General features: G+C 34.4%; 1 protein-coding gene across 7 annotated transcripts in view; it reads right to left on the bottom strand.

Annotated features, from left to right (window-relative positions):
* Nucleotides 1-1,046: 1,046 nt before the first annotated feature.
* Cbfb (core-binding factor subunit beta) overlaps nt 1,047-25,643 on the bottom strand; it is a 51,711-nt gene continuing 27,114 nt past the window's right edge. For 2 of the 7 annotated variants that reach the window (XM_005318289.5, XM_040279355.2), the window contains 2 exons: nt 13,985-14,080; nt 1,047-2,967 (listed from right to left, as the gene is read on the bottom strand). In XM_005318289.5, the coding sequence (XP_005318346.1) occupies nt 2,899-2,967; nt 13,985-14,080 (165 nt within the window). In that variant the 3' untranslated portion in view covers nt 1,047-2,898. Of the gene's footprint in view, nt 2,968-13,953; nt 14,081-25,643 lie in introns of all 7 variants that reach the window. The other 5 variants (XM_040279356.2, XM_005318290.5, XM_078032511.1 and 2 more) reach the window with 4 other exon arrangements.

Below are 25,643 nucleotides of genomic sequence, written 5' to 3'. Positions count from 1 at the left end.
CCTAAGAATGTATGATATAATGCCAACACAATAAAAATTAGTGTACATTCCTAAAACTAGCAAGATAGTACTAATCTGTGTGTATTATTATTATTATTTTAATATTTATTTTTTAGTTATTGGCAGACACAACATCTTTGTTTTTGTATGTGGTGCTGAGGATTGAACCCGGGCCGCACACATGCCAGGCGAGCACGCTACTGCTTGAGCCACAACCCCAGCCCCTGTGTGTATTATTTTAAATATTCCCCTCAAGGGTCACTGCTTTATAGTTACACCTCATAGTAAGGGCAAAACCATGATATACATTTCATTTGAAATCACTTCATTTATTTTTATTTTATTTTTTGCAATATTGAAGAATGAACCCAAGAGTGCTCTAGTGTTGAGCTACATCCCAGCACTTTTTATTTATTTTGAGACAGTATGGCTAAATTGCCCAGGCTGGTCTTGTACTTGCGATCCTCCTGCCTCAGTCTCCCAAGGTGCTGGGATTACAGGTGTGTGCCACCACACCCAGCCTTACCTCTACAATTTAAAAGCTGTTATTTCTGGCACAGAGGGGAAAAAGGGAGTTGGTGGGGAAATCTTCTTTGGAATTAGAAGAAATGACCACTAGATGTCACTGTTGCTTTTTTTAAAATCAATAAGTCAAAAAGCAGGATCAAACAATAGAATCAATTTTCATGTCATAACTAACTCTGGGATAGAAATGATCAGATTATGTCAATAAAGAGCCAAGACCTATTTTTCACTACACATAAGTTTATTGTGAAAGTAAAACATGTAATACACAGAATGGCTAATGGTGGCATAAGCAATCTGGTAGCTTAAGGCAAGTTTTGATGGAGATGAATTTAGAAAAGCTGATACAATGATGTAATTTTGCTTAAATATGGATTATGAAAACATATCAAATTGCATCAATAACTTAAAAAAAGAAGTTTCCAAGGTCTGCACTACTGGAGAAAAAGGGCTTATAATCTTAATGCCAGCATTAAGACAGACAGAAGCAACAGTACTAAACGACACGGGGAAATCCAGTATTTACAGAAGAATGGCAACAGGAACATTTATTTATTAACATCTGATCTTATACTGGTGGACTAAAAGCCCTTAGCTGGAAGCAATAGAGAAAAATGTACCATCATCATGTTATTAAAAAAATATTAAGTGCAGAAGTCAAAAACCAAGGAGCTCTGTGATAAAGTAACCTTAAAACACCACTGTAAGGATCACTTAAAAGTCGATTCCCTCAGGGGAAATTAGGGCACTGAGTGTGTAAACATGTGAGCTGTACAACACCAAATACCAACCAAATTCATTCATAGTACTTAGTTACACAAGATCAGCATGGTTTTTTATGATGTATTATTGTTTATAACAATTTAAACACACTCCTTACCATGCATGACTTCAAATATATAACAAATATTTTTTATTCTGATACAGGATATCTGTTTATGAATTAAAAGACCTATATACATCGAAAATCACACCTCCTTCATCAATCAAGTATATTTATATGCTTTTTAAATGCAATGACCTTATTCAGATTTCATTTTCTGAATTATGTGTCAGTTTTTCTACTCTTCAAAATAATGCCATTTTGTTATGATAAAATACATTTTTGCAAAAATTCAGAAATGTATTAACATTTAATGAACATGACCATGAAAAGTATTTGTAAGTTTGTGCCAAATGACTCAGCACTTTCTTCCAGTCTTGTATTAAAAAAAAAAGTTGCACCCAATTTGACAGTAAGCCTATTTAAAAAATATTCTTAACTATTCATCTCAAAAGGTGCTAATAATAGTCCTTTTGCAAAATACCATATATAATTGTGAATGTTTTCCCCCAGAATAAAGAAAATGTATCCTCTGCACAGATGAACATTTTCTAAGACTAATCTTTCATTACCCAGTATTGTTTTTACAAAAGCATGCACTATAAAACACATAAAAGCAGCTATCTTAAACATGATTTTAATACAATATTACCTTTGTAGCTGATTCATCACTGTCTCCAGTTTAATATGTTGTTACACACATAAAGAAGCTCCAGTATCCCTTTTGATTGATTAAAAAAAAAAAAAAATCCCTGAATAAAACAGAAGCCAGCCTGTGACTTCTTTAGGCATTTCAGTAGAATGTTATCATCTATGGAGAATATCTCCACCCAAACTCATGATTATAAAGCAGAATCTAAAACACATCTGGGGCAGATTACAGAGTTAATAAAAATTTAAATTTTTTATGTTTAAAAAGGAAAGAAAGGGTGCTCATTATTAGCATTTAAAAGGATACTGCAACTTTAACAACTGTAAACTTTGTGGTAAAAGGCTGTGGCAGACAGTTCTATGCTACTAAGTTTTTAGCTTGTAAATAATGCAAACGTATCAACAGTTTTTAAATGCAATAGACAATAAAAACAAAAGGAAATGCAGGAAAAAAAACAAATCAAGACTGCCTATTTAAAAAGAAACTGTAACCAACACATCTAAAAGTATTAAAAAAAAAAAGCAACTGATTAAAGAAAGCCCTCTGGATTAAAAACTTAAATTTGTTTTAAAATGACATGAACTTTAAATTAGAATGGAGGAAAAAAGAGCTTTACAAATTGATAGTTTCAACTGAATTAAAATAATGCCAACAAGGTAAGCTTGCATAGAAAAAAATTTCAAATTATTACTGGCTACATGCTTTAAAAATTAGAAATGTAGGTATTATAATCATAGTGCAAAACCATGGCAGTTTGTGATGTCTTTTACTGCCTTAGGTTTGAGAAATAGATCGTAGTACCTCCAGTTATCACAGTTTCTGGTCTTATAATGAATTATTTCTGCCAACTAGAAGCAATGTGTACATAAAGATGGGCAGCACATTTGCTGTGCTATTATTAACGAAGTTTGAGATCATCACCACCACCTAAATTGGAACCAGGACTAGGGTCTTGTTGTCTTCTTGCCTGAAATGACAAAATTGTAATTTGGGGTTAGAAAGTGGTTTAAAATCAAAATGCCAGATATATAAAATATGACATATAAAATATAAGCCAGTTACTTATAAGAAAATTTCCCAAAAAAACTTTTCAAGCAGTATCTGGCAAAAGAACAATTAAAATTACATACGACATATTTTGCTAAATTTCTTTAAAAGTCAAGAGTAAAGACCATTTTATTTTCAAAAGAGTATTATCATAAATATGTACTATGAATAAAAGAATAAAGAATCTGTATAAGTTCAGGAACTAGAGGGTTTAACTAACGTATCAGCACAGCCAATAACCTTAGAAACAAACTTTTTCTTTTAGCAATAGTTGACATTTATTGAGCACTAACTATATTCGAGGCCCTGTTGAGTACTCTCCATGAAAGAACTAATTTAATCCCTTCTGTCAATGGTAAGATATATGTGCTATTATTTTCCCCCATTTCACAGATAAAGAAATGGAGTCACAAAAAAGTAAATGGTCTATTGATTACACAACTGTAAAATATAACAATCCCATCTCTGAAGTAAATTTTAGAGATCTCTACCTTAAGAAATAAAAATTCAGAATTACTATGAATAAAATTTGTCTCATAAGTAAAAATGAAAATCTGGTATGCTTATAATACCCAGAACTATCTTTATAAAATATTTACCAATCAAGAGGCTTGACAATTATAAACACTGAGGATTTCAAGGTTCACTGCAGAATGAATGAACACCCTATTTAAACCATCTAAGGCAAACTGCCTAATAGAGAACATTTATAAATGTCACTATGCATGACACACACTGTAATATATAACATAGTGCTCCTTTTATCTACATGCAACCTTTTATTTCAGTCTCTTTCACAAATTCTAATGGGAGTTTTTCTACAAGCTTTCTTGAGTGCTTCCAAATGCTGGCCAAGTACAAATATCTATTTGTATACAGAAGTTGGTTCCTCCAACACAAGTTTTCCTATGGTAGATAATGGCAACACCATTTTACTGTTAAATTCCTAACATGTCTTTCTTTCATACCCAAGAGTGAATTCTTTTTTGTTTGTTTTCTAAATACTGGGGACTGAAACCAGGGGCATTCTACTACAGAGCTACATATATCCTCAGTCATTTTATAAGTTTTTTTTTTTTTTTAGAGAGAGTGAGAGAGGAGAGGGGGGGGAGAGAGAGAGAGAATTTTTTTTTAATATTTATTTTTAGTTCTCGGCGGACACAACATCTTTATTTGTATGTGGTGCTGAGGATCGAACCTGGGCCGCTCGCATGCCAGGCGAGTGCGCTACCGCTTGAGCCACATCCCCAGCCTCATTTTATAAGTTTTTTTTGAGAGCTTCTCACTAACCTACTGAAGTTGACCTTTAATTTGTGATCTTCCTGCCTCAGCCTCAGCATGTGTCACTATGGTAGGCCCCAAAAGTGTATTGTGATGGCTCTACCTTTAAATATATTCATAACCTAACCACTTCTGACTCTCTTTAACATTCTCACCCTAGTCAAAGCCACCATCATGTTTCACCCGGATATTTTTTTCTCAGACAACTGTTATAAACTAATCCAGCAGCTGAGGCTATCTGCAACTACCTGTATAATATCTTTACCTAAATGGAACTGTATATTAATACCAACTAATTCTCCATTGTCTGTGTCATTTTTGAAAACTACTAGAAATCAAATTCTTAAGATCTAAAACAGTTATTTTATTAGAGAAGAAACATCTTTGACCTTCAAAACAAGATCTCAATAAATCACGTTTGTACTGTAAGATCAAGTTTGTTGCTTTTATTTTTAGGCACTGGGAACTGAATCCAGAGCCTTGTGTATGCTGAGCATGCATCTACCACTGAGCTATACCCCCAGCTCTGAGATCAAGTTTTGTCAGAAGCTCCAGCTGTGTCATCTTTTAAGAGGGTTTTGTTATTTAAACAAAAATGACAGCCTCCTTATTTACTTTCGATCAAAATCCAACACTCACATCTTTGATTTTCCTTAAAATTTGATGTATTCCTCTAGCAGATTTTAACTATTTTTTGTTAGCAGACCCACAATGACTAATATTAGCACATTCTTTTCAATTAAATACTTAAAGTTATGGAGCACAATCCCAGACTAAAAGAGCTATGGATGCATATGCCTCAAAAAAAACCAATTATGTTCCATACAGAATCAATGCTATGTATAAGGACAGATCAATTCTGCAGAATCAGAGATGGTGATATAAGCATCTGGTTTCAGTCAATGAAGGTTAGAAAGGGGCTGAGCAATGAAGAAACACCGAGAAAAATCAATCCTAATTACGTATTTATAAATCACTACTAACCTACCAATAATACTTTGGGAAAAGAATAGTTCAGCTTTTGTCTTGGGTAAGAGTAATTTTCAAATTATATTAATAATAATTGGATGACTCCAAACGAGCGACAAGGAACAGTCCCCAGCAGTTAGAGGTTTCTCTACTGGTCATGGCTACACAGAAATAGCCATATATATATATATTTTTTACACTATCATATTTTTTATAAAAACATGACCTTAGGCATATTTCTTATCCTCTCTTCATTTCTATTCTCACATTTCTTAGCCTCAGTTCTTCAAAAACGAAGATTCACTCAGGTGCAATGGACCACACCTGTAATCCCAGCAGCTCAGGAGGCGAACAAAAGAGGTTCACAAGTTCAAGGCCAGACTCAGCAACTTAGTGAGACCCTTTCTTAAAATAAAAAGAAAGGGGCTGGGGATGTGGCTCAAGTGGTAACATGCTCGCCTGGCATGAGTGGGGCGCTGGATTTGATCCTCAGCACCACATAAAAATAAAATAAAGATGTTGTGTCCACCAAAAACTGAAAAATAAATAGTAAAACATTCTCTCTCTCTCTCTCTCAAAAAAGAAAAAGAAAAAGAAAATAGGTAGCTGGGGGTTGGGGCTCAGTGGCACAGTGCTTGTGAGGCACTACATTTAATCCTCAGCTCCACATTAAAAAAATAAATAAAAAAATAAAGATATTGTGTCCATGTATAACTAAAAAAATATAAACAACAACAACAACAACAAATATCAAATAGGGATAGGGATGTAGCTCAGTCATAAAGCACCAATAGGTTCAAATCCCAGTATGGAGGGGTAAAAATAAAAAGAATCAAGTGTACAGCAAAAATTAAAATGTATAGCACCTAGCACACAGTATACACCTGTGCTGTCACTGTTAAAATTCCTCATCACTTCCCAATTTACCTATGTGAACTTTTAAAATAACATTCTAAATGCTTAGAACAAACACATCCTGCAGATAGAGTAATTTTTATAAACTAAGTTGTAAAAGAAAACATTTATCCTTCCTATGATAAAAGCAAATCAAAACTAGAAGAACACACCTCTTCCTTCTTCCTACCTCAATTATTTCTTCCACTTCTCATTCTCAGTTCACACTCATTTGCATTTTCCCAAAACATGTCCCAAGAAAGCCCAGTATAGATATATTCTGATGTTGATGTTTTTCTTACATAAGAGTGAGTATGTGTAGAGTTAATTGATTTGAAAAGCAAAGTCTTGGGAATTTAAAGTAAATAAAGGCTGAAATTTTTTTTTCTGGGACCACACAGAATCGAAGGCTTCGAAAACATGCAAAACACAAATACAAAACCCACATAAAGTGTTTTACGTTTTTCTATTTCCAAATAGTCTGCACATAAAATTATCCTATGATTTGCTGAGTTGTATTAAAACTCCTTATAGAACATAATTATTTACCCATTCTCTGACATTAAAAACAACCATTTATTTGCTAACACTTTATAATTTAACCCAATGAAAGCATTTTCTAGATAATGATAATTTCAGCACCCTGTCACCTTGGAGCTAATCAACTGCCAACAGTGCAACATAACATTTTAGGTCAAGAGTTCAATCAAGCTGAAGGTAGTCTCTCAAAACAGTATACAAGCTGCCATCAAACAGACAAGAGAGGCATCTAATTCATCTATGATTAAAGCACTAGGTTTGTCACAGTACTATTAACCTTCTTCCTTCACAAAAACCAAAAAAAGAAAAGGCACTGGGCTACTTCTATATATAGACACCAATGGGGAACACTAAAGAATAGTAATGTCTTAGGTTATTTTTCCTTTTAAATTGTTTTTAATAAAGTACAGAAAATGACAAATTAAGTATATAACAATGAATTTGCAAAGTGAACATAGCCCACATAACTAACACCCAGATCAAGAACTATATGGTGGAGGGTAGTGGCTAGGAAAAAATAGTTACTTTGGATTAGGAAGGAGAGAGTGAAGGGAGGGAATATGGAGATAGTAAGGACAGTAGAATGAATTGGACATTATTACCCCATGTGCATATATGATTACACGACTGGTGTGATTCTCCATCATGTACAATGAGAAGTTATACTCCACTTATGTATGATGTGTCAAATGTATTCTACTAATTAGAACAAAAATTTTTTTAAAACCCCAACTATGGTGCTGGGGATATAGCTCAGTTGGTAGAGTGCTTGCCTTGCATGCATAAGGCCTTGGGTTTGATCCCTAGTACCATAAAACAAACAAACAAAAACCCGAACTATATGTTTCCAGAAGGTATCCCTTCCTAGTCACTGCTCAACCCTGGAATAACAGCTAACTCAGTCCCCCAAAGAACCAAGAAAAAATTAAAATTTTTGGTTGTTTCAAAAAACAAACTCGGGCTGGGGATGTGGCTCAAGTGGTAGCGCGCTCGCCTGGCATGCTTGCGGCCCAGGTTTGATCCTCAGCACCACGTACAAACAGAGATGTTGTGTCCGCCGGAAAAAACTAAAATAAATAAATAAATAAATAAATTCTCTCTCTCTCTCTCTCTCTCTCCCCCTCCCCCTCTCCTCTCTCTTAAAAAAAAAAAAACAAAAAAAACAACTCACTGACCACCCAAACCAAACCAAAACAACCATGAGTATCAAAACAGCTTGGCAAAATGATATCTTTGAGTTTCATAGTCTGAAGTTAGGATATGCCTACTTTTACTGCTACTGAAGATATGTTTGGAGTCATAAGCATGGAAAGGTGGGTGAAGGGGTGAAGACACTACCTTTCACTAAGCCGCCATTCTAAGCACCCAGGTACTGAACTAGCAACAATTGTTGAGGTAGGTTTCATAAATGAGGCTGAAGGAATAGCAACTTTCCCAATGTCAGTCACATGGCAAAATAGTAAAGTTAGCAACCCATTACAAACCTTATGTTTATTCTACCACATCAAAGGCCCTCAAGTTACCTCTGCCACCTACAGGGTTCCTTAAAAAACTCCAGGAACCCCAAAGGAAGATCAGAATAACCCTTACCTCTGCTTCATCCAGAGTTATGACCCGACCCTTCTACCTATTTAATAAAATGGGGCTCTGTGCAAAATTTCACATATATTCCTTTTAAAAATATATAAAAGGCTGGGCACAGTGGCACACACCTGTAATCCCAGGAGCCGAGGCAGGAGAGGCCGAGGCAGGAGGACAACATGTTGAAACCCAGACTTAGCAACTCAGTAAGGCCCTAAGCAACTCAGTGACATCCTGTCTCTGAATAAAATACAAAAGAGCTAGGGATGTGGCTCAGTGGTTGAGTGCCTCTGAGTTCAATACCTGGTTCAGGACAACAACATCATCAACAAAACAGAATGGTTTCACATTAAAAAAAATAGCCTATATGCCAGTTTACAGGCAGAATATTTAAGAATCTTCTGTTTTTCATTATTATGTGTTAATACTAAGAACAAGTGTTTTTTTTTTCCGTAAACAGCCAATAGATGCACATGATATAAAATTTATAAAGTACACAGAATATATAATGAAAAGTGATAACCCTCTCACTTTTGCCCTCAGATACCTGGTTCCACCCTCCACAGTGTACAAGTTTGTCTGTCTCTTTTTTTCTATACCAGGGATTAAATGCAGGGGGGCTTAACCACTGAGTCACATCCTCAGCATTTTTTTGATTTCCAGACAGGGTCTCACTAAGTTGTTTAGGACCTTCTAAATGGTTTTGAATTTATAATTCTCCTGAAGCAGGATTATGTGTGTGCACCATGCCTGGCTACAGTATCACTGTCTTATGTATCCTACTACAGTACAACTATGCATATTCAAACAAATATATTCCTTTTTAAAATATCCACAGGGTAAGATATTATATGCAGTATGTTGTATCTTTTGCACATCATTTTATTGCACACCAGTGAGTTGGGCAAGGTTATTAAAATATGTTTCTTCATTTCACTATAGTCTTTCATCATCCAAATTAATAATAATCTGTCATTACCTCTGAAAGGTGAAGAAGATACTATACTACTGAAATAATCTTTTCCTTAAAACCTAGAAAAAGAAAATGCTAATTCCACCAGGAATGGTGATTAGAAAACTTTCTATTTTATCATCTGTAAAGTTTTGAAACATGCCAATGGAATTTAATAACTGATTTTTAGGTTAAAAGACACTGGTGGAAATCCAGACCCTGAACCATCAACCACTTGGAGTTCTGCTTCGCACTATTAAAACCTTAACTTTACACATACATTATGCTCATGAGCTGCACCATTATAAGTTTAACATGACAGGGCTGTAGGTCTCAGAAGTTATTCAAACAGTGGCAGACATCCTTAAACCTCTGTGTTGCCAGAATATTAGGCATCCAAAGACCATTTACTAAGTTACTGCCACCCAGGAGTTACCAGTGTTCTCTGGTCCTTGTCTCCAGTCAGCCATTAGGACCACCCACTAGAACCAATATTATTCTTTTCTGCCTCAGCCTTTTCTATTCCAGGCAAAATGGTTTTTAACCTCTCCTGGCAGATTTTGCTTTTTCAGCCTAATCATCTTTATGGGTGGTGTGGAAATTAATTTCCCACTGCTAGACTGTATTTGTGGAGACCTCCTAGTTAGAAAACTATGGTTTAAGTCCTCACATTTTCTTCTACTAACCAACTATTTGAAAGAGAGCAAGTCAATTAATTTTTCTGAGAGTCTTGCTTTCATCAATTATAGTAAGAATGATAAATAAGGTGATACTTTAATCCCTAAAGATGTTTAATTACAGGAGAAAAACATTTTTCTCCACCGTTCTTTTAGGAAAAAGAAGATAAACTGCAAGAATATAAGCTGACCTTAAGAAGTGTTTATGAGGGGCTGGGGCTGGGGCTCAGTGGTAGAGCACTTGCCTGGCATGTGTGAGGCTCTGGGTTCGATTATCAGCACCAAATGTAAATAAATAAAAATAAAGGTCTGTAAACAACTAAAAAAAAAATTAATAAAAGAGAAGTGTTTATGAGGGGCTAGGGATGGGGCTTAGTGGCGAAATGCTTGCCAAGTATGTACAAGGCTCTCAGTACAATCCCCAGCACCACCAAAAAAAAAAAAAAAAAAAAAAAAAAAAAAGTTTATGGATAAAATAGCAAGAAAGAAAGAAATGAAGAAAACATATACATACAAAGTACCAAAAGGCATGCAAACCTCAAACCTCCCTACAGTGCATACTCTGGAGACAGATTCCAGCCCAATCTCCTAGATGACAGCTCTCTACAAGAACTGATGTTTCACATTACTGCTGTAAGGAACTATAAGATCTATGCTCTAGTCATAATGCAGAGAAAGCGCCCTGAAACACTTAAGAGAACTAAAAGGATGTTCTTGCTAGCCAGATAATTCAATTAACTGGAACCAGCACTGTGGTAGAGCTTTTAGCACTGAAGAAGTACTTTAGAGCTATTATTTACTGTAAGCATACACATACCAAGAACCACACTAAGTGCTTTACAAGCATTTTTCTATTTAATTCTCACAACAATTTCTATGAGAAAACTGGGCCTTAAGAGAGACTGGCAAGTGATGGAGCAGAAATGTAAATGAGGTCTGACTACAAAGCCTATGCTCACAGTCACTGACAAAAAAAAAAAATAATAATAATAAAAACAATTTCAGCAACAAATTACTTGGCTCCTCTGTTAACAGTTATTGTTCACAGACACAGATAAGCTCCAAGAAGAGAATCAAACATTTTTTTCAAGTAACAATATTATAAATTAGAAAAACCAAACAAGTTAAAAACTTCCAAAATAATTGTTTTATTAATTATCAAATAGTTATTTTTCAAATACATTAATTTAAAGTCATAGTAGCTGGTTCCAGAAAGACTGACCATGCTCTGACTTAGTAAGCTCCCTTATTCCTTCATGCCTTTGCAGATAGTGCTCCTCCTGTCTGGAAAGCTTTCCCCAGTCTGTCCAACTGGTAAACCCAAACTCTTCCTTTAAATCCCTGCAAGTGTATTCTCCGTTGAATCTTCCAAGCAAAAGCCAACTTAAATATTCCTCCTTCCTTTACACTGTTGCAGTCCCCTTTGAACCCACCGTTATATATGCAGGCTGCTAAAGGACATAATTATCTGTTTACACACTAATTTTTCCCACAAGAATGATACTCAAGGACAGAAGCCCTGCATTTTTAACCTATGTATTTCCAGTTCCTAATGCAGAATCCAGCACAACACAGTTGGGGCTCATTACTTTATTACTTATTTAACTAATTTATATAAACCAACAAATTATAAATATTTAAAATATTTGCACCATTAATATGTATCATAACTTTATCCCACAAACTATCCTACAATTCTAGTTCTCAGGCAGGATAGGACTTTTCTGAAGATGTTCATTTAACAACTAAACACAATGTAAAAACACTGTGGTAAATAAATGTGAAGAACACAAAAATTAGGGGCTCTATCTATGGGATCTCAATTAAGTGGAGGTCAGACATATTTATAATTGTTTCAACATACTATCCATAAGAATACTAACAGAAATAAGCAGTGCTATGTTTTCCATTAACTACAAACTGGAAGATGAATAAGAACAGTCATATATAACATTTAAGCTGTGCTTTGATAAATGGTAGACAAGTATATTCTACATCTAGTTGCAAATAGCATAAGCAAAAAGGGTAAGTGTAAGACAACAAATACATATCATACATTAAAAACTTAATTTTACAAATAAAAAATAAAAAAGGTAGCATGGAAGTTTGTAAAATCTTAAGAGAAAACAAGTATGTCACATATATCCTTCCGGTTTTCTTTTCCGAGCTAAAAAAAAGGTATTCTTGGGAACATCCCTAGTTGTTATCAGTTCATTAGACAAATAAATTCACTTACAAAGGACTATCAATCATTAAAAGATGCTGAATCTATTTCATACAGTAACCACTGAATAGGTTTTATTTTTAAATTTATTCTAAGCGGATATATTATAACACCACACAAAAGGACATAGTAACAATAACAGCTGTTGACATCTAGTCAGTGCCACATGCTCTACAAGTGCTTTCCCATGTATTTACTTATTTAATCTTCACAATAACCCTAGAAGAGAGGCTTATTATAACCCTGTTTTATATATGAGTAACATAGTCACAGAAAGGCGAAGCTATTAGTCCAATGTGACAAAGTAAGTGGTACAACTAGATTCAGAACTCAGTTTGGCTCTAGTCTAGGCTCTTAACACTATCTTTGTAAACATGCACATATGTGTGCATGCGCACATACACACTTTTACATTAAATGATATTGCATATATAATTTTGCACTTTAAAAAAAAACCTATAAATTTTCTGTATTATGTAACACTGATTTTAAAACTTTAAATTAAACTGTGGTAAAAAATGCATAACATAAAATTTACCATCTTAACCATTTTTGAGCACTCAGTTCAGTAGTGACACTGTAGTATGTTTCATCTCTAGAACAGATTTATCTTACAAAACTGAAACTCTATACCCATTTAATAGTCATTCCCCATTTCTCCTGGTAACCACCATTTACCTTCTGTAATTATAAATTTGATTCCCTTAGGTACAAAACATTTGTTTCTCATGGCTGGAAATTATTCTATTTAGTTGATATACTATAATTAAATTTTAATAAAGAGATTACCATATTTGATAAAATGAATGCTTTAATAGACCTAATTAAAAATGAACACATGCTGGGCTGGGGCACTGGGTTTGATCCTCAGCACCACAAAATAAACAAATAAAATAAAGGTATTACAAAGGTATTGTGTCCATGCTAACTCTATTTCTTCTTGTAGGAAATGTTCATGTTGATACTAAGTTTACAAACTGGAAGAATGACAGATATCTATTAACCTCCGAGAACATTTTTAAAACACACTAGTTCTTATTTTTATTTTGTTCAAATATATTTTTAAAGAATTTTTAGTACTCAAACATTTATGTATTCTTTTAATTCTTATAATTGAGATCTGCTTAAAGCAGGCTCTAATTTTATATAGGAAAAAAAATATATGTCCATGCCAACAAAGATACTAAACTTTAAAACTGCATAACACACTTTCCTGTATTTTATACTGTAATAAAAAAATGTTGAGAAGTAGTTTCTTAATTCTATTCTTTGAGTAGTTTGAAAATTATTAAATTTGCTGGGCGTGGTGGCATTTAGCTATAATCCCAATAACTTCGGAGGTAGACAAGAGAATTACAAGTTCAAGGCCAGCCTCAGCAACTTATTGAGGCCCTAGGCAACATAGTGAGACCACGTCTCAATATAAAAAATAAAAGGGTTGGGGAATATAGCTCCATGATAAACTGCTGTAGGGTTAAATCCCCAGTAACCCCAAAATAATAATGTTCTATGTTAACATTGGTAATTTTTACAAATAATCTCAAAAATATTTAGATTGATGAATTAAGAGGAAAATATACCTTTTTGTAATAAATAATTTTTATGAAAAACAATAAATGAGGAATTCACATACATCCTTAAAATTAGAATACGTTTCTTTATAGCAATTTCATTTAACAAATAGAATAAGCAAGTACAATTTTTAAAATGAAAGTCAAAATTAAAGCATTAAAAAATATTATATACATATATCACAAACAGCCTGAGAGTTTTGGGGAAAGTACTAACCAGTTACTGCCAGCAGCTGTGAAACTCTCACCTCCATTTCCTCCCGATGTGACCTGTCTCTATCTTCAAATTCACGTGTCCTTCTCCGAGCCTCTTCAAAGGCCTGTTGTGCTAATGCATCCTCCTGCTGTCAGAATATATGTGAAATAACTATTTTAATTTATAATAAATTTTTAAAATTTGGGGATGTTTTATTTTTTGAAGGAAACAAAAAGCAAAGTACTTCTCAAGATATCAACACCAAAATAAATAAATAAATAAATTTTGGGGGTACTTTTAAGAGAAAAATTCAGTATAATATATTTTCATGTTTTGTAATACATTCTGGAAATAGTAGTCATGTTTAATTATATTCAAACAATTGAAAACCCCTTCCCTTTTTTTCCCTTCATTTTTCTTACTCATCAAAATGAAATTCCTGTCAATATTTAAATCATAGAAGTATAAGGAAAAAAAAGAGATAAATATTTCTCATTTGAAATAAGGCCCTAACTATGACACAAAAGCCAGAAAAAAAAAAAAATATATATATATATATAAAATCTGACTATAAAATGCCAGAAACTTCCAGAAAACAAAAACCAAATATATTTCTAAGGAAAATTATCAATAAAAAAATAACATATAATATAGCATCCTAATTTTTTCCCAGTGACTAAAGATCGACGCATGAAAAAAATCCAGATATTTCAAACTCATTTTGTCATAAAAAGGCACTTTTTAAACTTTCTCCTTTATTCTTCTTTAGTCTCAGCTGGTAGCACCATTCATTCAATTCAACTAGGAATCTGAGCCATCTTTAATTATTCACCCTCTTCTAGTTTCCAGAGACAATTAACCATCACCATTGAGTCCTACATTTTTGGAATCTTTAATTTCCTTTCTATTATTAAAAGAATTTTAAAAAAATGTTGATGGACCTTTGTTTTATTCATTTATTTATTTGCAGTGCTGAGAATCGAACCCAGTGCCTCACACATACTAGGCAAGTGCTCTACCACTGAGCCACAACTCCAGCCTGAATCTCCTTTCTATTCTTACAAACGTTTCCCTAGTTTGGGAAACTAAAAGCCCTTAGCTGGATCACTGCAAAGGTATTCTAAATGATCTATTCTGTTTCTATTCTGTTACTCCAAACACTCACCACAGACACCAGTGCACGTCTTCTAAGGCACAACCTGACCACATAATACCTTCTAACTTCAAAAACAAACAAACAAACAAAATCCCTCACTGTACATACAGCACAGGATTTTCAACCTTGTAGTCATATACTTTTGAAGATGTATTAGGATTTTCAATGGTAAACCTGAAGAAACTAAAAGAACCAAAACAACATCAAAAGCCATCAATATTGACTTTCCTAGAATCTTTGTGACTAGGGGTGGCCATGTATTTTGTTTCTAGTCAATGAGATCATAAGCACAAGTCACCTAATGTGGCTTCCAGGCAAGTTATTTAGGAGACATTTCACCATCCCTTCTTGGGAATTGATGTAATTCTCACAGATGCAGCGGCTACCTGTGCAAACATAATAAAGAGGATGTAGTCACTTGGACTCTAGGGCCTCTGATAGTATAAGTGCCATACCAGACCTGGACTGAGCCCTTCTGGATACCTTACTCTATATCCTTTGTCATTGTTAGCAGGGTTTAAAAAAAAAAAAACAACACTTATAATTTTCAATGACACAATGTCTACCTATTAACTTAAACAGAATTGAAGAAATGTGATCAAATTCCCATTCTTGGAACTGAGAATACAGCTCAGTGGTAGAGCACCTGCCTAGCATGCAAGAAGCCCTGGGTTATATCTCCAGGACTGAATAAAAAATGTTATGATGCTTTTACTATCTTTAGGACCCAGGACAAGGTATTTTCTACCGTAAATTCATATGTAAAGTGAGCAGAGAAATATTGTACAACAATGTTTTTGTAAAGATTAGATAACACATAAGTGCCTAAGCAATTATCTGACAGCACTGTGTTAGAATTATTTTACAAACATTAATGTATGTAAAATTCACACATTTTATTAAACATTACACATACCTATTGTACGCTCAGAATGTACTATACAAGCCAGAGGTACTTGCAAAAGAATGCTGTCCCAGTTCCCTGAAGGCTTTTTATTATTTAGTTAGGCATCAACTGAACATATTTGCTGATGATCCTTCTGTTCTGTGCATTTACTTGTTCATTTTTTCATTTATTCTACAAATATTTTTTGAGCCTTTATTATGCCCAACTCACTATGCTTGGTGCTATAGATATAATATAAGACAACAAGCTCTTCATGGAGCTTCTGATCCAGTGGGGCAGGTGGAAAATAAAATTAAATTAGCAATTCAACATAAAATTATCAACTGCAATTAAGTGCAGTAGAGGAAAATTAGAGGATAAAATGAGTATATAACATGATATGTGATTTGAGTCCTTAAAAAAGTTATTAGCCATTAATATGTATTCTAGCAATGGTCATGGATTTTTTTTGTTGTTGTTGTTAAAAGAATAAAAAGTATTACTAATTTTTGCAGTAAAAAAGGCAGCTAAGGAAGGATAGTAGAATGAATTGGACATCATTACCCTATGTGCACATATGATTAAATGACTTGAGTAACTATATCATGTACAACCAGAAAATGAGAAATTTTACTCCATTTATGTATGAAGTGTCAAAATGCATTCTACTATCAAGTATAACTAATTAGAACAACAACAAATATAAAGCTAGGAAAGATTTAGTAGCCCTCTATTTTCTAGTTCTAACCTGTTTTGGTCTGATTAGTGACAAGTGAGATGTATGTGCAATGAACAGAATCCACATTTTAACAAATGGTAAAATCAGAAAGATTGGCAATTACTAGTGTCATCCTGATCTTGTACAAGAAAAAACTCCCTTTCAAGGATAGCCCTTGCTGATAAAACTACCTGCTCCCTTATGAAGTAAACTAAGGGCTAGGAACAACTAACTTTATCTAGCTTCAGGTGATGCTGGGAGGGGTTTCCAGTATTCAAGTCCCCACTAGCTTCCTGTTTTAAAGCCAGTTATTCCATGATTTATACCACAACCAGCACAGAGTAGCCAGGTGGAGTAAACATAAAATAAAGTTGGGTGTCTGGAAAATTCATATGGGAAGTAAAAATTCAGCCTTTCTGTTATAGAGCACATATTCTGACCACTTTTGCTGCAGTGATTTTACCTTTATTGTATTATCTAAATCTACAAATGTATTTATTTACAATTTGGTAACACTTTTCTGCAGCAAAGAACTTAAAAAATGGAATTTCACATTTAATGAAAAATTAATCACATTTGTTTCCAAGAAAGTTGATAAACCTATATATATATGCTATGCTGTGGGGGACAGAATGATATCACTTCTCAGATGAAAACTAGAAGAAAAAAATCTGCTGAAGAAGCATCAGTATCTACTTTAAAGGCAACAATTTAACATATGCAGCTGCAAATGGTACATTTAATCAATCACTCTGCAGAACATAACTTCATTTAAATCAAATGACTCTTCCAAGTTAATTTTATCCACATTCTTGTACACATACAAAAAAAGCAAAGCTGTTCATATGTTGGCTTAATAGGAAAATCTTATAGCTCAAGGACACCAGTTTTGCATTAGTGTCATCTGGTGTTTGAAACAGAAAGTCTGTTAATTCCAATAATGGATTTATTTTTCTAACCCAATCATGGGGAGAAAACAAAAAATTTTTCAAAGTTTGTGATTATGAAAGTAAAACCATTTAAAAAGTACAATAATGAAGGTGAGATTATTGCTCCTGTGTTGATAATATAAATATGAAGGTTGGTAGACCTAAAGGAAAATAACATTTTCAGTGAATTAAAAAAAACCACAAAATAGAAATTTATTAGGAACTTGTTTTGTTACACATGTAATTCATCACTGCATTCAAAGAAATGAGACACTCTGCTGACATTTGTACTTTATAGTTTTAGAATTTACGAGTATCTATACACACTCATAATACAAGTAACTGAACTACAGAAGTGTTGTAACAAAGCCGATGCTAAAGAACAAAAACAACAAAGACCTCATTATGAGCACTGGGGATGTAAACTCATGTGCAAGGCCTTGAATTAGATCCCTGGCATTAAAAAAAAAAAAAAAAACTTACATGACAGTACACATTATCTTTAGATTTTTAGAAAATTTGAGTCTTTTTTTTTTTTTTAGCGACACATGACATTACAATGATCTTGGCAATTTATACATTTGAATCAATTGGGGTATAATTTCTCATTTTTCTGATTGTACAGATTGCAGAATCACACTGGTCATAGAGTCACCTATATACATACAGCGATCATAATGTTTATTCTATTCTGGAAAATTTGAGTCTTTAAAGAACCACTCTGAAACCAATGTAGTTTTTCTACAGTGGCAATGATTTTTTATTTTTTTCTTTGGGGGGGGGGTTGTGGAGGAATATTTACTGGTGATGTACAAAAATTTCTTGTTTTTTACATTTTTAGAGAACTGAATTATTGGAAACCAAGCATGTAAATAAAAAACATACTGACATTTATATCTACAAAATAATTAGAATTAAAATAACTAAAATTAAGATACCAAAATGCAATCATTAAACAGTTTTGAGTTTCTATACTTATATTCAGAAGCATCTTAATTTGTGAGAGAACTTTCTGACAAAGGACCTATTCAAAATATGTAAGGAACTATATTTTAGTGAGAAAATACTTTTATTGTAGAAAACAACCCAATATAAAAATAGACAAAAGGCTGGCACAATGGTAAATGCCTGTAATCTCAGCCACTTGGGAGACTAAAGCAGGAGTATCACAATTTCATGGCCAGCCTGGGTAACTTAGCAAGATCTCGTCTCAAAATAAAATAAAAGGGGTGGGGGGCAGGGTTTGTAGCTAGTAGTAAAATGCCCCAGGTTTAATCCCCAATACTACAACAATAACAACAAACCAAAAAAGACAAAAGACTTTTAGCCAGTACTTTACAAATAAGGCTATACAAATGAAGGATACTCAACTTTATTAAATTGTCAGAGAAATGATTATTGAAACCATAAGAAGATACTAGCACATATCCATCAGAATGATTAAAATGAAAAGGACCGATAATACCAAACGCTGGTAAGGATGTAGAGCAGTAAAAGATGTGCTGGTTAGGTAACACTGGCACAAAGTTTAGAAAAATGGCAGTTAATATTAAGGTTACCACTATGGAAATCGGTATGGAGTTTCCTCAAAAGACTAGGCATGGAACCACCATATGACTCAGATGTTGAGTATTTATCCTAAAGAATTAAAAGTAGTAGTGCCCCTAAATTGCTAGGATTACAAGCATGCACCATTCCGCTCACTTGGTATTTATCTTGAAGAATTAAAAGTATCATCATACTACAGTGATACATGCATACCATGGTTATAGCTGCACAATTCACACCAGGCTAGTGTCCTTCAATGAATAAATGAATAAAAAAATGTGGTATATACACAATGGAGTTTTATTCAACCATAAAGAAAATGAAATTATGTCATTTGCAGGAAAATGGAACTAGAGATCATTATGTTAAGTGAAAAAAGCCAGAATCAAAAGGCGCACAAGGGTTGTATGTTTTCTCTCATGTGGAAGCTGGAGAGGAAAAAGGTAAACAAAGGTATTAAGAGGGAGGATGGGGATCTCATGAAAATCAAAAGGAGATCAGTAGAGGAAAGGAACCAGGGGAGGTAGGGAGAAAGGGAAGATGTGCTGAGGAGTGATATTGGCCAAATTTATTGTTATATTGTGTGCATGTACAAATATGTAACAACAAAGTCCATCAGTATGCACAACTATAGTGTACCAATTAAAAAATGTGGGGAAAAAAAGAAAAATTAAGTTTGCACATATGATCTAGCAGTTCTATGCCAGGCATGTATACAATAGTAATAAATATACAGACCTCTCCAGAGGAGAGGATATTTGAAACAACATATACTAGGATATTTTAAACAACATTATCAGTAATAGCCCAAATGACCATTAACAGTAAAATTTGTAAGAAATACAAGGAGAATGAAAAACTACAACATACTAACACAGATTAATTTCACGAATATATTGAGGGTTAGAAAACAGTGAATATTTTATGAATCCATCTATATAAATGGACAAAACTAACTGCTGTTAAACATGAATATGCGGGAGGCTGAGTGAGGCAGGAGGATTGAGAGTTTAAAAGTCAGGCTTACCAACTCAGCAAGGCCCTAAGCAACTCAGTGAGACCATTTCTAAATAAAAAATTAAGAGAGCTGGGGATGTGGCTCAATGGTGGTTAAGTGCCCTTGGGTTCAATCCATGGTACAAAGGGAAAAAAAAAAAAGTGAGTACTGTTATGTACTCTGTGCACACGCAAGGAGGTGTGGTTTTAATTAACTGGAATGGAACAGGAGGTTGCACTGCAGTCACTTTCATGTTTATTTATTTATTTTTTAAAAAATATATATTTTGGTTGTAGATGGACACAATACTTTATTTATCTTTATGTGGTGCTGAGGATCAAATCCAGTGCCTCAGGTGTTAGGCAAGCACTCTATCACTGAGCTATAACCCCATCCCTGTATTTGTCTTTTTTGTTGTTGTTGTTAATATACAGAAATATAACTGATTGTGTAATGACGTTATATTATATCCAATACCTTGTAACATCCATATTAATTTTTCTAATGGTTTATAGATTCTTTTGGATATACTAAGTACATGTATATTTTGCAAATAAAGATAGCTTTAAGTCTTCCTCTTCAATTCTCATATCTATTCTTTTTGGGAAGAACCTTTTCATACAGCACTTTTTTTTTTTTTTTTTTTTTTTGGGTACCAGGGATTGAACTCAGGGGCACTTGACCAATTCAGCCACATCCCTAGCACTTTTTAAATATTTTATTCAGAGACAGGGTCTCACTGAGTTGCTTTGCATTGTGCTTTTGCTGAAGCTGGCCTCAAATGTGCAATCTCCTGCCTCAGACCCCCAAATTGCTAGGATTACAAGCATGTACCACTATGCTAAGCTTGTTGTCAATTTTTTATACAGCTCAGGGAATAACCAAAGATGTCAAGGGTCCAAATTTATTATTAAAACATTGTAGGCACCTTTATTTTAAAAAATGAAATAAGACATTAAGTTGACATGGTGACATGTGCTTATAATCTCAACTACTTAGGAGGTGGGAGGCAGGAAGATTGCAAGTTTGAAGCCTGCCTCAGCAAAGTAGTGAGACCCTGTTTCAAAACAATAAATAAAAGGGACTGGGCGTAGATAGCTCAGTAGGAGAGCATTGGGCTAGCATGTATGAGACCCTTAAAAATTTTTAAAATATTTATTCTTATAGACTAATTAACATAAAGATAAATTTTTCATTTTGCTATAATGTACAAAGATAAGTTAATTTTTTTAAGAAAAACTTGCTTCTGAAATTAGTTTTGCATAGAATTTTCTTTTTTTGCGGTACTAGGGATTGAACCTAAGGCCCCACACATGCTAGGTAAACTCTTTCTACCTGTGAGCTACATCTCTAGCCCTTTTAGTTTTACTTTGATATAGAATCTCACTAAGTTGACAGGGCTGGCCTTGAGCTTATGACCCTTCTGTCTCAGATTTCCAAGTAGCTGGGACTTCAGGAATGCACCACCATGCCCAACCATTACTTTTCTAAGACTAGCAGCAATAAAATATTTTGTGGGTCAAAATGTTATATGATTTTAGTTATTTTAAATGACATCTTTTACTTTTAGGACTGTATCAGAAACGACAAGTGATCACTCTTTAATTCTACATCAAATTACAGTTATCCCTTGGTAACCATATAAAATAAGTGCATGTAATATCCTTAGCTAAAATGAAATTGGGAGTCAGGGATGTAGCTAAGTGGGGGATGCTTGCCTAGCATGCACCAAGCCCTGGGTTGAAAGTCCAGCACCACAAAGCAAAATAAAACAAATCAAAAAAGTAGTATTTGAATATAACCTATATGCATCCTCCTGTATTCTTTAAAACATTTCTAGATTGCTAATCATACCTAATATAATTGTTTAGGGAAGAATCACAAGAAAAATAGGTTTAATGCAAATAATTTTTAAAAATATATATTTTTGATCTAGTTGGTTGAATGGACGAATGTAGAACCCAGGGATGTGGAGGGCCAACTGAATACTATATCATTACTGATGTAACACCAACCAAGAATTGAGGTGAATTTTCAAACAACTTTTTGGTCAATTTAGAAAAGTTACTTCTGTCTGTGGATCAGCAGAGATAAACAAAAATTGTGTTGGAACACAGAAGTGGGGCTACTGGCCAGGTTTACTCCCTGTTCTAGCATAAACATCCAATGACTGAAGGCTGAAATTCATTCCTTTCAAAATAACATATTAATGTAAGAAAAAGATTAGGATCCCTTAAGAATAGTGGAAACTGTAAGTATAAAATGCTCAAGGGCAATTAACAAAATCAAGAATCTTCATTTAGAAACTGTGGTATGCCAGGTATTATGGTAGGCTACCAATAATTTTATGGGTAGCATTTCCCCCGTTTTATGAAAGAGAACTCTGAGGCCTGGAAAATATTATTTTCCTGAAAGAACTGGGACTCCTACCACTGTGGAAATCAGGGTAGCAGGGATTCTTAAGAATTTAAACTTTGAATCTTTATTTTTTTACAAGGAAGGTTTCATTTTTTGATCTCTTGGATTAGAAATTCTCACATTTCCATAAATGGAGAATAATATGGGAAGAGAGAACAAAGAAATAATGAAACTTGTTTTTTATTTCTTGTCATTATCATTTCAACTCTACTAACAAATTTAATACCAAAAAATTAAGTGACATTATCATCTGGTAATGTGCTTTACCTTTTTCTTCTAGCATTCTGCACATGCCATCTTACTACTCTTTAGCCTCCAGAACAACAAAACAAACAACAACAACAAAAATAGGCCAGTTGTTTATTTTATTGTGGCTTCCTTATATGTGAGCCTTTTTTTTGGGGGGGGGGGGCACTGGGGTTTGAACCCAGGGACACTTTTGTCACTGAGCTACATTGTTAATATTTTCTTTTCCTTTATTTTTTATTTGTCAGGTCTCAAACTTGCAATCTTCCCATCTCAGCTGTCAGAGTTGCTGGGATTACTGGTGCATGCCACCATATCCACATGATTCTATTTTATAATTTAAACCTCTTTATTGATTTTATATTTTTGGAAAGTCACTGTCATCAGAATTTTATCTTTTAAAAAAAAATTCATTTATTTTTTATGCTAGGGATCAAACCCAGGAGCATTCTACCTCTGGCCTGTATTTCCTGCCCTTTTTATTTTATTTTGAGGCAGAGTCTCATTAAATTACCATACTGGTTTCAAATTAAGTAGCTGGGATTACAGGCATGTGCTCAAAAATTTTAATCTTTAAAGCAAAGAATTAAAAAAAAAAAAGAATTTTCCTTTAGTTCTTTGAACTAAATAACTACTTTGAAATTCACGTCTCTAAGAACCAATATTTTGGAACCTCTTGAAGGTTTCTATTGCATTCTTCTTTTTCTTTTTTTCAGGCTTATTTGTGTATTTCATGATTTTTTGGTTGAAAACTGAAATTTTAGATAACATGGTGTCGCAACTCTGAATTCTGATCCTGCTTCTAGCTTGTTGTTGGCTCTTTTTGTTTGTTCACTGACTCGAATTGAATAATCCTATAGTCTGCTTTGCCTAGCAGTGTGTAGCCACTGATGCCACTGCTCAGTTTTTTGTTTTGTGTGATCTTTTTTTTTTTTTTTAAATATTTATTTTGTTTTTTAGTTTTTGGCAGACACAACATCTTTGTTTATATGTGGTGCTGAGGATCGAACCCGGACTGCATGCATGCCAGGTGAGCGTGCTATCGCTTGAGCCACATCCCCAGCCCTTGTGTGATCTTTTTAAGTCTTGTTTTCTGGAAGGCTACCTACCAGTCAGCATAGCTTAGCTGTCAGCCAGTTATAGGTCAGAGGTTTTGCTTAAATTATCTAAGCCAATAGGCTTCTGTTCTTTGCCATAAGATCTATGTGAGGTTTGGGGAAATGCTAAATTTAGTGAGTTTACCAGTTTACTATGTGTTTTGCCAGGGTCTAGCAGCTTACCAGGGCCCCTTTGTCTTCTCTCTAAAGCAGATATAGCTTGGCACACACATGTGAATTTCCAGTCCACAAAAGTGTGATCTTAGTAGGGCTACTCTAGCTATATATGTCCCCGGATCTCCCTGATAAAGTTCTGGCTGGTTGGCTTTCTTATTGCTTCTTAAAACAATAACTGCCAGACTGCTAATAAGTCATCTATCGTTTTCAGCAATATCCTGGGCATGGATCTTCTCCAAGCTCTGGTCTATGTTCCATATAAATTAATCTGCCCTACTAGGATTTTATATCCTTCCTTTTTTTCCCCTTCTTCCCTCCCTACAACAGAGCTACCAGCCCTTGTGGCTTACCCTGCCAATGCAGGATAGAACCTGAGGGACCTCAGAGGTGGGAAAGGGATGGCAGCAGCTCCTGACTACAATGTCACAGACTGTCACTGATCTTATTAAAAGTTAAGAGCTCTGTTTGAATAAAGGTCTCTCAATTTGTGTTCTTTGGTTAATTTCAAAGACAAATAAATTTTTTTTCTTTTCTTTCTCTTTGCAGTTCTGGGGAATGATCTCAGGCATGCTACTACTGAGCTACATATCAGCTCTTTTTATTGTTTTATTTTGAGACAGGGACTAAGTTGCTAAGTCTAGCCTCACACTTGTGATTCTCCTGCCTCAGCCTCCAGAGTTGTGGGGATTACAGGGATGAACCACCATGTCTGGCTGGTTTTTAAACCAGTCTATTTTTGGGGAGAAGATTAGCCAAATTCCTACTCAGGCATTCCAAAAGTGCTGATTCAACTTTTTTCTTCTTCTTTCTAGTACTAGGATTGACCAGGGCCTTGTGTACATTCTGCCATTGAGCTACATCTCCATCCCTTTTTTTATTTATTTTGAGACAGGGTCCCCTAAAGTTTCTGAGGCTAGTCTCAAATCTGTGACGTTCCTGCCTCAATCTCTGGAGTTGTGGGGATTATAGGAGTGCACCACCACACCTAGTCTGTTTCTACATTTTATTTTGAATGTTTTTATCCCCCTAATAATGTTCTAAGGTTCACTAACAAATACTAAATAGAACCATTTACTGAACTTTTAAGTTCTCACCAAGCAGACAGGACTAATCCAATAAGAGTCTGGAACCACTGAAAAAAACACTTTACCCAAATTGAGACCAGATGTGGGCTTCAACATTTTCAGAATTCCTCAATATTACCAGAATGTATTATTTTCTTGATTTACTTTTTATTATTGTCTAGATGTTTTTTTTTGGTACCAGGGATTAAACCCAGGGGTGCTTAACCACTGAGCCATATCCCCATTTTCATTTTTCATTTGAGATTTTGAGATATGGGCTTACTAAATTCCTTAGGGCCTCACTAAGTTGCTGAGGCTGGCTCTGAATTTGCAATGCTCCTGCCTCAGCTTCCACAGCTGCTGGGATCATAGGCATGCACTAACGCACCTGGCTCTATACTTACTTTTAAAGACTAAGTAAAATAGGTTCCTAGACAAGAGCAAGATTAGGGGCTTAATAAAAGATGAATGTTCA

The sequence above is a fragment of the Ictidomys tridecemlineatus genome, chromosome 15, assembly GCF_052094955.1.
Source record: "Ictidomys tridecemlineatus isolate mIctTri1 chromosome 15, mIctTri1.hap1, whole genome shotgun sequence".
NCBI classification, from domain to species: Eukaryota; Metazoa; Chordata; class Mammalia; order Rodentia; family Sciuridae; genus Ictidomys; species Ictidomys tridecemlineatus.
Note: the sequence above shows the minus strand (reverse complement) of the source record. Positions and strands in the feature narration are given on the sequence as shown.